Source organism: Poecilia formosa, unplaced genomic scaffold (assembly GCF_000485575.1).
Source record: "Poecilia formosa unplaced genomic scaffold, Poecilia_formosa-5.1.2 Scaffold196, whole genome shotgun sequence".
Classification (NCBI taxonomy): Eukaryota; Metazoa; Chordata; class Actinopteri; order Cyprinodontiformes; family Poeciliidae; genus Poecilia; species Poecilia formosa.
In genome coordinates, this window is record NW_006800135.1 from 621,920 (window position 1) to 637,858 (window position 15,939).

The following is a 15,939-nucleotide window of genomic DNA, read 5'->3' on the forward strand; positions in this document are numbered from 1 at the left end:
TATATATATATATATATGCATGTATAAATATCTTCTCCATGTTGAATATATTTTAAATGGTCAAGTCTTATACTGAGTCTCAATCTAACACTTTAGTAGAGTTTGGATAAGAAAGCAAGGATCATATGCACAGTGCAAGCTTTCAGAGAAATAAAATATGTCCATCATTTTCAGAAAGATGTTTAAAAATGACATCTCTACGTCTCTCCTAGAAGGTCCACGGCATTAGTAAAGATGACTAATTTTGCCCTAAAGTGCCTTCACTTCTGTGACCTTCTTGTTCTCGGTTTAATTGACGCTGATGTTAAATGTTCCTCACAGGAGTGATAGCATTAAGTTGGCTGGAGTCAGCGCTCACGCAGCAGTGGGAGAGGAATTAAATTGTTTTGTCTGAGTTTGCCTTCGGGCTCACAGGTTTAACTGTTGTCAATTGGTGTAAAGCTTCAGAGAGTCACACTGACCTCAGCTCACTCCCTTAGGCGGACTTCTCTCTTACTTTTAGTGTGGCGTTCAAAGACACCTTTGGGTTTGACGTAAACGTCAGCCCCTGAATTTCAGGAATTCCATTTTTTTTTTTCACAAGTTTTCCAGAAACAAGATTACATTTTTTATTGGCTTTGCTGGTGGTGGTGTTGGGCTTGACTGCGTTCAGAATGGTGTCAAGAATGCAATGTACGCATTAAGGATTTTATCTTTTACCATCATATTTTCCATGGCACAATCCAATATTGTGCCATGGAATATTGGCACAATATTGCCAATATTCCTTATTCTTATGTGCTTATTCTTCAAAGTCAAGAATAAGCACATATTCTTCACTTGGAATGAAGAAATTTACCTTAGGAAATTTAAAATTCGCTAAGATTTTAAATTTGAAGACAAAATAATGAATGTCCGCTTTTCATTAAGTCTAAAAGCTGAATGAATAAACACAAGAATCACTTTATGTCAGTACTTTACAAAAAATCTAATTGCTAAACAGTGACTTTCAGTTTGTGAGGATTGCAAGATATTGGACAATTTACACTTGGGCCATATTCCTTCTATTTCTGAATGGATTTAGCTGAACTCTATATGATTTTTTTTGTTTCCATCCCCTGACTTATTCTTTTTAATAACCTTTTGTTAAAAAGTTCTTTTTTTTTTCCTGTAGCAGTAGCCTGGCAGACTGATTAACCAGTGAATGGTCTTTACAGGAGTCCATACTAGATTTTTTGTTTTTACATCTTTTTTTGTCAAAAAAAAAAAAAAAAAAAAAAAAATTGCTGATCATGATTAGTTTCCAAAAGCAATAAAGAGGAAAACATCAAGTTGGATGAATACTTTTTATAGGCATTGTAGTTTTAAAGAATTTCTCTTCAAACATGAATTATTCAGTTGAATTTTGAATGGAAAATTATGGTAAGAATTTTAAGAATTAAAAAAATTCTTACAAAGACGACATTTCCCATTGAATTGACCTGAAAAATGGAAGCAGCTGGGGAAAAAAAAAAAAGCTTCGTGACACAATCATCGAAAGCTATTTTGGATTTTCACATTTCACATAAACTCAACAGAATATTGAGTTTGTCTACTTTTGGACTAGTTTAATGGAGTTTGGGTTAACTTGCTGCGTGTCTGCCATGCACACAAAAACGTTAACAGAAAATGGCCTGCTGTTTTCAGCAACATAACCTCGCTTGAACTTTGTCAGCGTAGTATGAAAGTAGGAGCTGAAGAGTTGAACTGAAACAACCTGTAGTTCTATTTAAAAGAGTTTCTGATACCACACAGAATAGAAAATGGACTGAACCAACCATTTTTGACAACTCAAAGTGATTTACCCATTCGCATACGCATTTGTACACCGATATGCAGATAAGTAGGCAACTTGGTGATTTGCCCAGGGTCACATTAATGTGTGCCAGAAGGAAGCTGAAATTGAACCTACGACCTTTCGATCACGAGACAACTACTCTCCCCACAGTGAAGACAAAAACGTCTCAGCAAAATGTTCGTCAAGTAGTTTAAAAAAAAGGACCTGGAATAAATTTGAAATATGCGTCTTTGACCAGAGAGGCTCGTCTGCTCTCTTTGGACTGTCATCAAAGTTTGCCGGGTTGTTAAAAGCCAAGCACAAAGCTCGTCCTGACCAAAGATCAAAGCTCACTCAAAGCTTTCATGCATCAATAGCATTGCGTTCATTGTCAGCAGCTTGCCTTTTGTTCGTGGATGAAAAATGAGCTGTGATAAAAGCGACTGTGTTGTTCCAAACACAAGTTAAGACAATGCAAACACAGTGGGCTGTGCATCTCAGATCCCTTCTGCACCACCTTAACTCTGCTATATGTCTTTGAGGCTCACTAAAATATTAATCAGGGCTGGAAGAACAGCACAAAGGCACAGAGGACCACATGCCAAACGCACACATTTAGAGAAACGCGCAGGACACTGCTGCGTGTGGAAAGTGTCCGATTCATCGGTTCAGTGGTTTTAATGCCGAGTAGATGAATCATGCGAGCCGTGATGAGACCTTTTCAAGAGATTTTATCCGCAGCAGAACTTTACTCTGCTCCTGCTCACTGAACACAGCACGTAAAACTGAAGAACTGAAGTGGCCCTCCTATAAATTACAGCAAAGACCGAGCCTATCGACGGCTTTAGATGAGCACGGATTGCTTGAATGCACAGTACGCCATCGAGCACTACACTTCCGTGCACGGACCAGTTATTATTTTACCACAGCGGAGGCTGTCTGCAGTAACAAATATCTGTAACCGGTCGTGTTACGCATGAGAAGCACACCCAGGCAGATTTATGGAGCACGTAGCTCCCATTTTGCTTGCAGCCACTCCGGTTTCTGGGCTCCTGGTTTCCAAGACATGATTGAATTTGTATGCGCACATTCTGGCACAAAGGAAAGGTCAGTGGTCGCCGTGTAAAACATCTCATCGTCACACGCTCATCACCACAGTTGAGGCTGAATTATTTTAACTTTTGTGAATGAAGGTGCGCGCAATGGGGGATAACAGGCGGCTGCAGGAGGGAGCAGACAGACATGAAGTGGCCAAAAGAGACAGTGTCAGATGAAATGTTCGTTTGGGTTCAGTATGTTTGAGCTGCTCATTTCAGTTTGTTCCAGTCCAATCCCAAATTTTATGTATCCCAGTTTTATGTAAAAAAAAAAATTGGTAAGAAAAGAAAACTTATGACTTTTAGATTGAAAATATGGCCCTCAAACGCCATTCAGTTTCTTGCAAAAAGAAATTGGGGCCGACTCGGCTCCTTAATGTGGCTCTTCGTTCTTCTCACTCTTCATCATCCACTCTTAATTGAACTAAAAGCGCAGGCCTAATTCCAGCTCATTAGCTTACTAAAATCTCCTAACTTTATCATTTACAAATCAGCTACGGCTTCATGTGGAAGGGCATTAATTTTGTCCAGGCTATGTTAAATTGCATTATTCATTTCAAACATAAATAAATCAGTATATTCTTGATTTGCTCAATATTCAGTTGACAATATACTAAAATGGAGGAAAGTGTCCTAACGTTTGTTTTTTGTTCTTTTCTTTTTTCTTAGTCTTGACATGAGGTGGCACATCTTCTGCTTTTAAAAAGTGTTGGATTTTCTCCATCTTGCAATAGATGGAGAAAAATCTGTTTCTCAGATTTGTATGCATGATATTCAGCTGAGTGGACAGTTCAATAATAATTTTTTTTTCCTTGAGCAATGCTTGCAGATGTAAGCATTATTATGTTTCCATGTAACTTCGCATGAATATCAAAATCAAGCCTTAGCAACAAAAATACCCAGTATTTATGAAAGAAAAATCATTTTCAATGCTTTCTCATCATCAGAACAAGCATAAAAATCGTACAGAGACAAATCAAACCCTGGCTGTATTATTTAGTAGCAACTGAGGAGGTTTGAAGCACAGCATCTAGAATTTTTATGTTAAAATAAAGTCAGAAATCCATCCATTCATTCATCCACGGGGCGACTCAGTGACTCATGAGGTGAATAAAGTTTTAGTGCAATGCAATCTGACAAATACGCATTAAAAGCAAGTAATGCTAGCTCCTTCTCAGCAGAGTATTCATTTTGGATCCGAATCCTTTCTCTCTGCAAATTCTAACCCTCTCATAACCAGAATTATATAGACGTTTCTGATTTATTTTTTATGTTAAGGCTGTAGAATAACTTTAAAAAGTGCAGGGAGTGAGTACGCATGCTCCCCCCCCCGCCTAAGTTAATTTAACTTTCAATGCCTGGTAGTTAGTTAGTTTTACTGTGTGTTTTTGACTACAGTAAGAGAAAGGGCGAACCGGGTGGCGTGTGCAATGACACAGATTAAACAGTGGGTGGCAGTGTCATTGATGGCCCGCCTGTAGGGTTTATTGAAACAAACCAAATCGTGCATACACGCGAGAATAGCTTCTTTTTTTAAGTTCTGGGAAAGTATATTTGAGTGACGGGGGTTGATTGGAATTAGTAATTAATTCCAATAATTAATTAAAATTAGGAGTTATTGTAAAGCTTATTTCTACCAGTTACTGTTTCAACTATAATTTACTATCCCCTCGCCAAATTTCATTTTCAGCAGTTCCCCTGCTTATGAATCTTCCAACTATTCAGGCTATTCAGGGATTAGGCATCAAATTATATAAGTCTTCGTGATGTTTTTTTTTTTGTTCAACACCCCCCTGTCCCAGCAGGCTTCTCATGATGAGCTAAACTCCAACTGCAACATCCCCCTAAATAAATAAATAAATAAAAACATGCAAGTTATCACCTGGATGCATCGTGACACTGACTAGATTAAAGAAATTCACTCCCGAATAAATATCGACCTAGTTGTGAATCGACTTTCGTTTAGGCCACTTTCCTTTGCGGGTCTAATGAGTCATGACATCATCCGAGCCCCGAGTCTTCCTCCCACGCTCCCCCAGCCCACTCCCCTTGCTTTATTTGAAGGCGCTCCTCGCTCCACCTCCCCAGTCAGCGCTGCTCTCTCCAGCCGCTGCAGAGGGACGAGAGACGAGAGCCTGATGGTACAACTGGCTCACTTTTTCTCCGGTCGTACCCTCACTACGGCAAAATGAATCCTGCGCTTATCGTGGTTTTTGCTCTCCTTGCAGGTAAGGGTGAATTGTTTTTTTTATTATTATTATTATTATTCACTATTTTTTTTCCTGTTTTTATTTGTTTTGTTTTCCGTTTATTTTGTCTTTTTTGCATCAGAACAGATAGTCGATAATGAGTTCAGCACCATGGACAGAGACAAGTCTCGCAGCTTCGCATTTGACTAAATCCTACTTTTTCATTCTTATGCAGAAACTGTCGCGCTCCCAGTTGGCAAAGAGGAGCAAAAAGATGTGGTATGCTTGAATAATAATATATATATATATTTTTTTACTTTTTCAACTCATAACATGATCACGTCAGTATCTTGAACAGAATAAGATGATTTCTTTGACTTCTGCAGGTTGCACGATGTCTGGTCGAAGTCTTGACCAAAGCGCTGTCCAAGCCGGACGTTCATTTGGATCAGGAATGCAAAGATATTCTCCAAGCAGGTTTGTTGGAAAAATATAACTCAGTTGTTTTATATATATATGTGTGTGTGTGTGTGTGTGTGTGTGTATAACGCTAAATGCAAAAGATATTTTGCTTTTTTTTTTTGCCCTCAATCGGGTTAAATGAATGGAGTTGGAAACTTTAAGGAAGATTATTGTTTGAGGATTCTCCACAATTCAAACAGTGCGTCATGGAGATTCTAAGAAGAAGAAGTAGTTATGGTGTAAAACACCGTCCCTTTGTGCCAAACTGCACAAAGGGACTTTCCTGTTCATACAGCTCAGATTTAAGTAACTCAACTTTCTTTCCACTCTACAGATATTGATCTATTCCCAGATGTTACGCTGTAGATTAAGTTTGCAAGACCCTCTTACATACTCTAAAGACTGAAATCAGCTAATCCAGTCAAAGTTCACAATTTTTTTTTCTTTGTTTTTCCTTCATAGGTGTCAAATATGCCCCAGTGAACAAAAAGACTACAGATGGGACTGCAACACAGGAGGAAATCTCTAGCGGGGGAGCCCCTACGGCAAAGACGGCAGACGTCAAAGACATTGAGGCACTGCTGAAATCTGTGGAGGAAAAGAAGGAAGCCCCCAAAGAGGAGCGGAACCAGGAATCGTGGAGTCTGATAGAGAAGCGGGATGGGGATCAGGAGGAAGAAATACGAGAGAAGCGGAGCAGCTGGAGGCCAGGGAGATTCCACCAGAGGAAGAGCAAACGAGGAGAGGAAGATTACGACCGCAGTCAGGAGAGTTGGGGAGGCCTTGAAAGGAGGTCCGATGACAAAGAAGAAGAGGACGGAGAAAGTGAAGAACGAGAGAAGAGGAACTGGAGGCCCGGAAGGCACTACCAAAGGAAAAGTAAACGGGATGAGGAAGACGGGGGAGAGCCAGAGGAGGAACGCAGTCAAGAGTACTGGGATGCAGAAAAGAGGCTGGAGAACGAGGAAAAGGGGGAGAGAAACAAGCGCATATGGAAACCCACACATCACTATCATCACAAGATAAAGCTCCACAGGCGCAGTGACGAGCCATCCGAGGGTGAGGGATACGAAGACCGCAGCCAGGAATCATGGGACGTTGACAAGAGGAGCTGGAAGGATGGCAGATTCCACCAGAGGAGACACAAGCGTGATGAGGAGCTATCGGAAGAAGCGAGGGAAGAGCCTGAGGAGGAGCGAAGCCAGGAACATTGGGACATAGACACTGGGAGAGAAAAGAGGGAGTGGAGGGCGGGAAGGTATCACCAAAGGAGGCAGAAGAGAGATGAGGAGCTTTCCGAGGAAGCAAAGGAAGAACCCGATGAAGAACGAAGCCAGGAACATTGGGACATAGACACTGGGAGAGAAAAGAGGGAGTGGAGGGCGGGAAGGTATCACCAAAGGAGGCAGAAGAGAGATGAGGAGCTTTCCGAGGAAGCAAAGGAAGAACCCGATGAAGAACGAAGCCAGGAATATTGGGATTTTGACGCCGGAAGAGAAAAGAGGGACTGGAGGCCTGGCAGGCATTCCCAAAGGAGACACAAACGCGAAGACAGGCTTTCAGAGGATGCCAAGGAAGAGCCCGATGAAGACCGCAGCCAGGAATATTGGGATTTTGATACCGGGAGAGAGAAGAGGGACTGGAGACCTGGCAGGCATTCCCAAAGGAGACACAAACGTGACGAGGAGATTTCGGAAGAAGCCAGAGACGAGCCCGATGAAGAACGGAGCCAGGAATACTGGGACTTTGACACAGGACTAGATAAGCGGAGCTGGAGGCCCGGCAGACACCACCAGAGGAAACACAAGCGCGCCGAAGAGCTCGGAGAGGACGACAGGGAAGAGCCGGAGGAAGAGCGCAGTCAGGAATACTGGGATTTTGACAAGAGAGACGATAACGAAGACGTAGATATAGAAAAGCGGATCTGGAAGCCCACACACCGGTACCACCACAAGAGGAGACTTCAGAAGCGAGGATCATCAGAGGAAGAGATGGAGCCGAGGGGCGACTCGGAAGAGAACGCAGAAGAGGAAAACGACAGAGATGAAGCCCTGAGGTATTCTTACCCAATTCTTTTGTTGCTTCCCTTATACGCAGGGGATTGTAGATTTCATATTTTGAGTTGTACGACACAAATGGACCAACATGAACCTGTTGGGATGAACTAACAGAATATTTGTGGCATCTAAACTGATCATTTGTAGGTACCTGGCTGAGAAACGCAATCCCTGGATTTACAGAGGCTATTACCACCCGGCCTGGTACAAGAGAGACTCAGACGAACATGCCGCATCATCCGCTAAGGTGAGCCTCTCGAACGATCATTTTAGTTTAACCTGTTTGCATTAAACTTTAATAAGACTTTATTTAAGCTTTCCAAAGTTTTAGAACATGCCTTTGATGCCCGTAAGTACTTCCATCCCAGAGTTCATTGCTAAGATGTCTAATTGTTCCGTTTCATTGTTTCAGATGGATGAACTGAGCCAGCTGCTTAGTTACAAGTTAAACCAGCTGGCTAACCAGTCCACTAAAGAGGAGGATAAGAGGAGTTCGCAGCAGAGAGAGCTTACACCCCAGGTTCAGTCATGCTGTTTTTGACTAATTGTCCAAGTGCACAGCTTTCTTTATGTCAACACCAACAGAACACATTTTGTTGAAGTGCATCATTTTAACTGTATGCAAGCCATTTGAGACCGGGATGCAGCCAAAACACGACGTCTCTGCAAATGACACAAACCGTATTTGGTTGACTCTGCCTCGGTCTTCTCGTTTACCCCATTCGACTTCCCCGCGCCGGTATTTTATGACTGCTGCGGTAATCACACCGAGGAGCGAATGATTGGAGTCTCTGAGAGCAAATCAGCCCAAAGATGCTCATAAAAGTGTGGAGGACTTCTGCCTGCAGAGGCTTATCTCATCTCATACATTAGAGCGGGGAAAAACAAATTACCGAGGCAGCGTCAAAGTGATTCATTCGTTCCGCGACGCTGCATCTCGCAGGATAAGAGGGGAATATGTTACCCAGGCGAGTTATTAACCTATCAGAGGGATCATCCTTACACGGGGACAGGCTTACGTGAATCCTGTAGCAAATGTGAATGCAGAGCTGGCCCAAGGTATAGGCAAATCAGGCAGTGGCTCAGGGTCCCAAACACTGGGACACACATAAGAAATGAGTTCTGACAGTTTTGGAATGGCTCATTTGAAATATTTTCCAAATTTCTCTTATTTTAATGTCAGATTTCTTTCAAATGCAACAATACATTTCATAAGTGTGCAAAGTAAATTGCTATTTTGATAGCAAAAAAAAAAAACTAGTTTGGACAGTTGTGGGCAATTATATCTTCATCATTGCCAGTTTCCTGTGGACGTGCGTCACATTTAAGCCCAACAAATTAAACTCGCACCCTTCTTCCCAACTCAACCAAATTTTTATTGAAGTGCCGGTGAAGTCAAACTACGATTAATATTCCATAAACAATGTTTGAATGGCATAAAGTAGTAATTATATAACATTTTGTTGGTTCCAGATCTTACAAATAAATCCTTTATTTCCCTCCACTCCCCAACAGGAGAAACAGCTGGAAAACCTGGCAGCGATGGACATGGAGCTGCAGAAAATCGCAGCCAAGTTGCATGACAAGACCGCATAATCCCCGAGCATTTTACTACAGCCTGTGAACCATGCCAAGTTACTGTGCATCTGCCTATTTAATGTGCTTTGTGTTAAAAAAAAAAAAGAAACAAACAAAAAAAAAATCGCAAGACAGCTCACATCCTACCTGCTTTACTCGATGTATTTGTGATGTTACGTCAAAATTAAAACAGCATGGGAACGGCTTGGATGTTTATATACGCTTTGTGACGATATGAAAATGTCAACGGAGACCAATTATTGAAATGTATTCGACGGCTCTTGTTCTGTTTGCACTCAATAAAAAGAAAACAAAAAAACAAAACGATTTATCCTGGGACCAAAGTAAAGTCGAATTTATTTCCAGAATTAATGCGGTTCACAGTCCACCGTTTATTTTCCAGGCATTTTTATTGTGTGTAAATCCAGAAGTAGATAAAATAAACCTACATTAGTTATATAGCGAGTTACTAAATAAAACACAACAGCTTTAACAACAGCTGTCAAGGGATATAACACAAACTTGTCACTTAAAAGAAATGAATTCAGCCATCTCTTACATAAAGGAGCACATGGAGCTGAGATGACCTGGTTTTTTTTTTAGGGTTACACTTTACCTCTCAGCTGATCTGAGGACAAAGACAGGAGAAGGTGTTCTGATGAATACAAACCAGACACCCAGTCTCCTTTTCTGCAGAAGTGTCGCTTCAGTTCGACAGAGTCTGAAGCAAAATCCCTGTAGGTGACACCACCGTGCCTTGGAGAAGATCCAATCCTTCTGTGTGTGTTTACCCCTCGGAGTCCTTCACTTTTTGTCTCTTTGGAGCTGGCTCCTCAGCTGGCGGTTCGGAGTGGTCCGTGGCCACGGTCATCCCTGAGAGGAGGTAGCCCCCGCCACCGCTCATCAGGAGCAGAGGATGTGTCCTGTCAGGCAACACCTGGAGACAAAACGAGAGACGAGTCGGGAGGAATTAACCCTGGTAGAAATGAGTCCGCCTGTTGTCTGCTTTGCACCTCAAACTGGCGCAAAGAAAAGTTTCTTACGCTTGGAATGGAGCGCTTACTCAAGTATAAAAAGATTAACGAGGTGGCAGAAAACGAGAAGTAATGATTAAGCTTGATGTTTCATCAGTCAGTTTGCTAATTCTACCACTAAATGCAGAAAATATTAGGACACTTCATGATATACTTACAAATATGACTAACTGCTCTGCAAACCAATGATGCTAATGTTGGTTTAAACATCAGAAGTGCAAAATTATACAATTGGAGACCATTAACAAAAAACATATTTTTCCTACATATTTTTGATGCAGAATTCTACAATTTAGATGTACTCACATTTCTCAGTACATTTTGAAATGGAAATAAAGGTTCACCATGGCTTACAGTGGATACATGGATTATTAGATAGACAACTCTACACAGGATGGATAGATGTTCATTTTTCTAATAAGTTCACAAACTCTCTTCGATAAGTATTCAGATGAGGAAACCACCTAAAATAAATTCTATGTTTTTTCCTGCCCATGTAGGAACCCTGACAAGTAAAACACTGGATTTTATACCAAACAATACAGTAGTTACTCACGGTGGCAGCATTTACCTGGTAATGCCTGAGCCAGGTGTCGGTGAGCATGAGGTTGACAGTCCCACCTTGTTCCTTTAGTTTCGTGTAGCACTCAATAAGTGTCTGAAGACGTCGAGTCAGAAAAGGAGAAAAACGAAGGATTTAAATAAGAAAATGCATTAATTGATACGTTCACAGGAAGACAACTGATATTGAGCCTGACTTCTGTAAAAACAGACCGGAGTATCGTTTCCATCTGCAGCTCTTACTAGAAATTGTTCCCTTATAGTAAATTGTCCTCAAAAGACATAATTAGTCACATCTTGAACTTTAGAAATAGAAACCTCAATGTATTTTAATGTGACAGAGCAACATAAAATAGTGTGCGATTTTAACATAGAAAAAATAACTAAGTAAAACAGACCTTTTGTGAATAAAACCTCTTAAAAGTGTAACTTCAAGTTTTTGGGGGGTATATCTCCACTAGCTTTGCACATCTGAAGATGAAAAAATGATCTCCATCCTCCTCTGCATCCCTACAGCATGACACTGCCACCACCATGTTCCACACTGAGGATGGTGTGTTCAAGATGATGTGCAGGGTTCTTTTTTTTTTTTTTTTTTTTTTTACAATTGCAAAGGGACTTTTCGGGACTTACGTTCAAAAAGTCGAACTTCCGTAAAATCCGACAAACATTTATTCTTAAGAAGTAGGAACTGAGACATGAATTCTCTTACCTCTTTGAACTGGGAGAAGACTACGAAAGGCCGAGAAGGGGAGAGGAATTTAATCAAGCCCAAGAGAACAGAACAAGGGTGAAACTGACTCGCTATCACCAACCTGCAAGCAAGGAGAAAAAAAAAAGAAAAAACCCCAGATGATCAAGCATACTTGTCTAACAAAAGAAAGCGATGTCAACAGCACATTCTGTAATTGGAAATGTGCAACAAAGCAAGATGGTAATTCAGCTCATCAGTGCTTCAAGCAACAAAATCCCCACAAACCGTCTTACAGCTGCATGAGAAGCCGCCGAAAAGGCTGATTTAGGACAGAGAGGAAAACTGTCTGTGCTCCGTTTATTGTTTATAGCTTCCAGTAAAGCCGGTGTGTTATAAAAAAAAGGTCTATGAGCGAACAAGGTCAATACTTGTACTTCTGGCAGAGATGTCAGCTTCTTATAGCTCAGCCATCAATCATAAAAAAGCTATAAGGTCTTTTATTTAACGTGGGAGTAAACTACAAAGCAATCAATTTGTTCACCTTGGAAGAGCCCTGCACGGTAATCACTTTGAGCCCAGAGAAAGGCAAATTATTTTTTTTACGACTATTATGGACGTAGTTAATGATTTAATCATTCATAATTTTTCCCTCTGTGAATGTGTCGTAATGGCTTCTGCTTAGTACGCGGAGCCAGGCCAGGAGGAGGAGGAGGAGGAGGCGGCTGCTGCTGCTGATAGGATCAGAGTGCTGCAGAGAAACGAATCTGAACGCAGAGGCGAAGAATCGGAGACCAACCCGTCAGCGTTCCTTCCTTCCAGCAGGGCAGCTGCGGCCGCCAGCTTCCGGCGCTTCTCCTCCAGCTTCACCTTTCTTTCCTGGGCCTAAAAGTGGAAATGCATTCCGGTTACAAAAACGCTAAATCACTTTAATTCGATAGATAATTAGCGGAATACGGCGCGGCGTTAAAATACTTTTGCTTCTTGGCGTTTCTCCCGCTCCAGCTTCTCCCGGTCTTGGCCGGCGTCGCCGCCGGTGTTTGTCTCCATCCTCTCGTCGGCTGGACTGCCTTCCTGCCGTTCTGCCTCAGGCTGGATTTGCTCCTGCTCTGCAGCCGCATTCAAGTGCTTTTCTTCTGCAATGTTGGAAGAGATAAAGCACAGCGACCACATACATAAATGGAGACAATTTAGGGCAACAGAGTGAGGATTCTGAACTGGGAAGTCAAGCTACGCAGTTCTGAGAACAGAGCAATGAAAATAACTCACTTTTACCTACTAAAGGTTATCAAGCCTAAACACATTAGATAGGGAGTTTTTTTTAAAACACAGTAGCTGAGCATCTGCAGTATATTTTGACTGTAGCAGGTCCTATAGGTTTTATTGCATGTCTGTGCAAAAATGGTAAGCAAACAGAAGGTAATTCAATCAGTTTGTGTTCCATTTTATGATTATGCACCATTTTGTATTTGTACACAAATATCCAATAAAATACATTGAAGTTTCAGTGGTACCAAGCCAACCCAAAAAATAAATATATACATTAATAACATTAAAAGCAGAATAAAAAAGTATTAATATAAATAAATTATTTATACTTCTTTTAGCTATGCCCCCCTTGTGAAAGTTTTCTGGAGGAGCCACTGTGAAGTTTGTGGCTGTGATGTGACAAAGTGAGAAAAACTGGAAAGGTTATGAACACTTTATGTAGAGCTGCTCAAGTAAAAAAAAGAAAAAAAAAGAAAAAAAAAGAAAGAAATATAAATCCTGGATGTCATTGGCAGTTCAGCTCTAATTTGTAGTAAATCTGTCAAAAATTATAAAAGAATGTCCAACCAGCAGTGGGGTCTTTGGCACCGGTGTCCAGTGTGCCTGCCAGCAGAGCGTTGACGTGGCAGATGGGAAACTCATGCAGCATATCGTGAAAGTGTGCGGGGAAGCCAAAACACTCCACCCCCGCCCGGACCGGCCCACCTCCCGGGTACATCTGAATCACCGAGCCGTAGCCTGGACGGGGAGGGAAGAGAAAGTAATTACATAAAGGGCAAAAGAAAGGCTTCGGTCAAAGTCCGCAAAGACGGCCGAAACGTTTAAAACATGGACGGTGCACGCAGCTCGTCAAAGAAAACCTGCCTCCCATTCTCTCCATGACGGCTCCCAGCACAAGTCCAGCACAGGTCTCGAACACTAGCACTTTACTGCCAGCGTGGATGTTTCCCAGAGTCAGCATCTGGGCCAGTGTGTCGTACCGCAGATGGCTGCGTCACACGGAAACACACATCATCGTTGCAATCAAACCGACATTTAATCCTCTCAAAAATCTGCCGATTTTCGACGTGCAGTCTCACCAGATCTTCCCCGGTTCGCGGCCGTGGTACATCATGGCTATGATGCGGCAGGTTGGTTTCAGAACCGTTACCGTGTTTTCATACCTGGGAGGGAGGGAGTGAGACAAGACCAGGAACATGAACACATCACACCGATTGAGGCCTGCAAACGTTTTCAGTGTTTGTGACTCACTTTTTCTTCTTCTTCTTAATATACTTATCCTGGGCATATTCAGTCTTGTTATTGAACGTCGAGCTGTTATCTATGAGCTGCTGAATGATTTCCTGAGGTACACACACACAAAAAAACGCATTAACTCTCATCATTTCAGTTCATTATTAACTAAATATACGCTGAGAAATCAGTTGTGATCAATATCGGACGATTTTATGCGTGACCAATTCTAATTGGGGATTGATTACCTGGAAAGGGAAAGTCTGACCTTTTTCAGATTAGTAAATGTGCCAGACCTCGACAGAAATGGGTTAGATTGACAACAATACCTCTGAAAGCTGAAGTTGATACTGAAGGACCAAGACTTAAAAATTAGAGCTGAACGATATGGCTGAAAAACATAAGACGTAAGCGTTTCATTTCTGTTGATATTGATTATTGATTTGTTTTTTTCTGGCTCTTATTCTACATCTTTAGGTGAGCAAGACAGAAGAATCACTCAGTGAGCTAAAACCTCCCTCATAAATGAGTAAATGCGATTACTGTATTTGTGGATCTTTAGAGATGAAGGGCAAAAGAAAAGCTTCGGTCAAAGTCCGCAAAAGACGGCTGAAATGTTTAAAACGTAACTTTGCTCAGGTTACATTTGTACCTCGTTCTTCAGGCCTTGCTCTTTCATCGTCTCAATGTCGTCTCGGGTGAGTTTCTGTGATTTCCCATCATCGACGATGTTTCTGTTGTCCGTACCTGCCACCTTCACATCTGGGAGCCACAGAGAGAGACTGTGAAACAAAGTTAAAAGAAAAGCGCAACAGGATCTCTGCATTTAAGCATATTTATATTTACGCAACCTGTTAAAAGGGTATTAAAAATAGCTGGATTAAAAGACAGATTTTCTCTATTCTTAATTTAATATTTGTGTACATTTGACTTCGTGGAGGAAACAACAAATTGACTTTGTCAATTTTGATGAATGTGTCACAATAATTCCTTCATACGCCTTTAAAATTAAATGAAGCAACCTGATCCTTCAGCATCAGATTACTTTTATTCACTACCAGTCTTATTTGATTTGCACATTTTCTTCATTCCCTAGTTTTGAAATTTCTTCAGAATTTCAGTTTTCAGCTTGGCAAAGAAAGGTTAGTGTAAATCTTCCAATTTGGAAATTTGGCATGGGGAGAAAAATTAAACCTCACAATGGCTGAAAATGTATGGCACACCTGTGGAGCTTTCCGTTTCCTTGTCTTCCTTTGGTTGCAATGTTCCTCCAGAGGCAATCTCAAATGTGGTGCTGTACAGATGTCCCACTACGTTATCCAGCAAGATCCACTGCTTCTCAAAGATCACCTTTCTGTGAGTAAACCAGCCAAATCCTGTCAATAGTCAGCATTCACTCCAGCACCAGACAAACTCAGCGTACCCCTCTCTATAAGAATTTATCACATAATAAACTGAAGCTGTTGCTTCCCTGTTTAAGTTGAGTATATTAACATTTCAGACTTACTTCTTCCGCTGAATTTGCACCGCTTTGTAGACATCCCCTCGTTTTAACACTATGTGATCTCCCTCTTTGATTCTGTACTCATAATCATCATCTTCGTTTTGAGCCATGACAAACTATGTAAAGTAGCTCAAAACACAGCTGCTGGAGAAACGCTACCTTCAGCTTAATATTTAGAAGCGCTCTAAGTAAGGTGAAGTGTAAGAAGGCACTGAATTATCCTGAGCCGTAAACAAAAATGTCTTAAATTGATGTTCACACGTGTTAGCGTTCACTTCCCTAGCTTCTAATGACGTGTTAAAGAAAAGCGGAATGACGTTTCAGAATAAGTGCCACTGATTGGCCGAGTGAACGTCAATCATATTTCTGTCCAATAGGCGCGAGGTGCGAGTTAAACGGAAGAAAAAAAAGTGAAAGACTGCAGCTTCCTTTGAACTAAAACTGAACAGAGTAGAACTATAAAATAAGT

General features: G+C 41.4%; 2 protein-coding genes across 2 annotated transcripts; one reads left to right on the forward strand and one right to left on the reverse strand.

Moving 5' to 3' along the window:
* The first annotated feature begins 4,964 nt into the window (after positions 1–4,964).
* chgb (chromogranin B) lies at positions 4,965–9,383 on the forward strand. The gene is made up of 7 exons (XM_007566653.2): positions 4,965–5,120; positions 5,317–5,360; positions 5,468–5,558; positions 6,006–7,599; positions 7,748–7,847; positions 8,013–8,120; positions 9,116–9,383. The coding sequence occupies exons 1-7, from the start codon at positions 5,081–5,083 to the stop codon at positions 9,194–9,196; spliced, it is 2,058 nt and encodes a 685-aa protein (XP_007566715.1). The 5' UTR covers positions 4,965–5,080; the 3' UTR covers positions 9,197–9,383.
* Positions 9,384–9,789: 406 nt separating this feature from the next.
* Positions 9,790–15,780, reverse strand: trmt6 (tRNA methyltransferase 6 non-catalytic subunit). The gene is made up of 12 exons (XM_007566654.2): positions 15,474–15,780; positions 15,190–15,320; positions 14,619–14,728; positions 13,985–14,076; positions 13,813–13,896; positions 13,598–13,722; positions 13,301–13,471; positions 12,440–12,600; positions 12,264–12,349; positions 11,486–11,588; positions 10,784–10,870; positions 9,790–10,115 (listed from the first exon to the last, which is right to left on the reverse strand). The coding sequence occupies exons 1-12, from the start codon at positions 15,578–15,580 to the stop codon at positions 9,966–9,968; spliced, it is 1,407 nt and encodes a 468-aa protein (XP_007566716.1). The 5' UTR covers positions 15,581–15,780; the 3' UTR covers positions 9,790–9,965.
* Positions 15,781–15,939: the final 159 nt, after the last annotated feature.

What these genes read in the sequence shown, in the direction of transcription:
- chgb (XM_007566653.2), top strand. Translation starts at nt 5,081, where the DNA reads ATGAATCCTGCGCTTATCGTGGTTTTTGCTCTCCTTGCAG. An exon ending in GGTTTTTGCTCTCCTTGCAG is followed by an intron (nt 5,121 to 5,316) that starts GTAAGGGTGAAT and finishes ATTCTTATGCAG; the next exon opens with AAACTGTCGCGCTCCCAGTT. An exon ending in CAAAGATATTCTCCAAGCAG is followed by an intron (nt 5,559 to 6,005) that starts GTTTGTTGGAAA and finishes TTTCCTTCATAG; the next exon opens with GTGTCAAATATGCCCCAGTG.
- trmt6 (XM_007566654.2), bottom strand. Translation starts at nt 15,580, where the DNA reads ATGGCTCAAAACGAAGATGATGATTATGAGTACAGAATCAAAGAGGGA. An exon ending in TGCCAAAGACCCCACTGCTG is followed by an intron (nt 12,601 to 13,300) that starts GTTGGACATTCT and finishes CCAACATTGCAG; the next exon opens with AAGAAAAGCACTTGAATGCG. An exon ending in CCTGGCTCAGGCATTACCAG is followed by an intron (nt 10,116 to 10,783) that starts GTAAATGCTGCC and finishes TTTTGTCTCCAG; the next exon opens with GTGTTGCCTGACAGGACACA.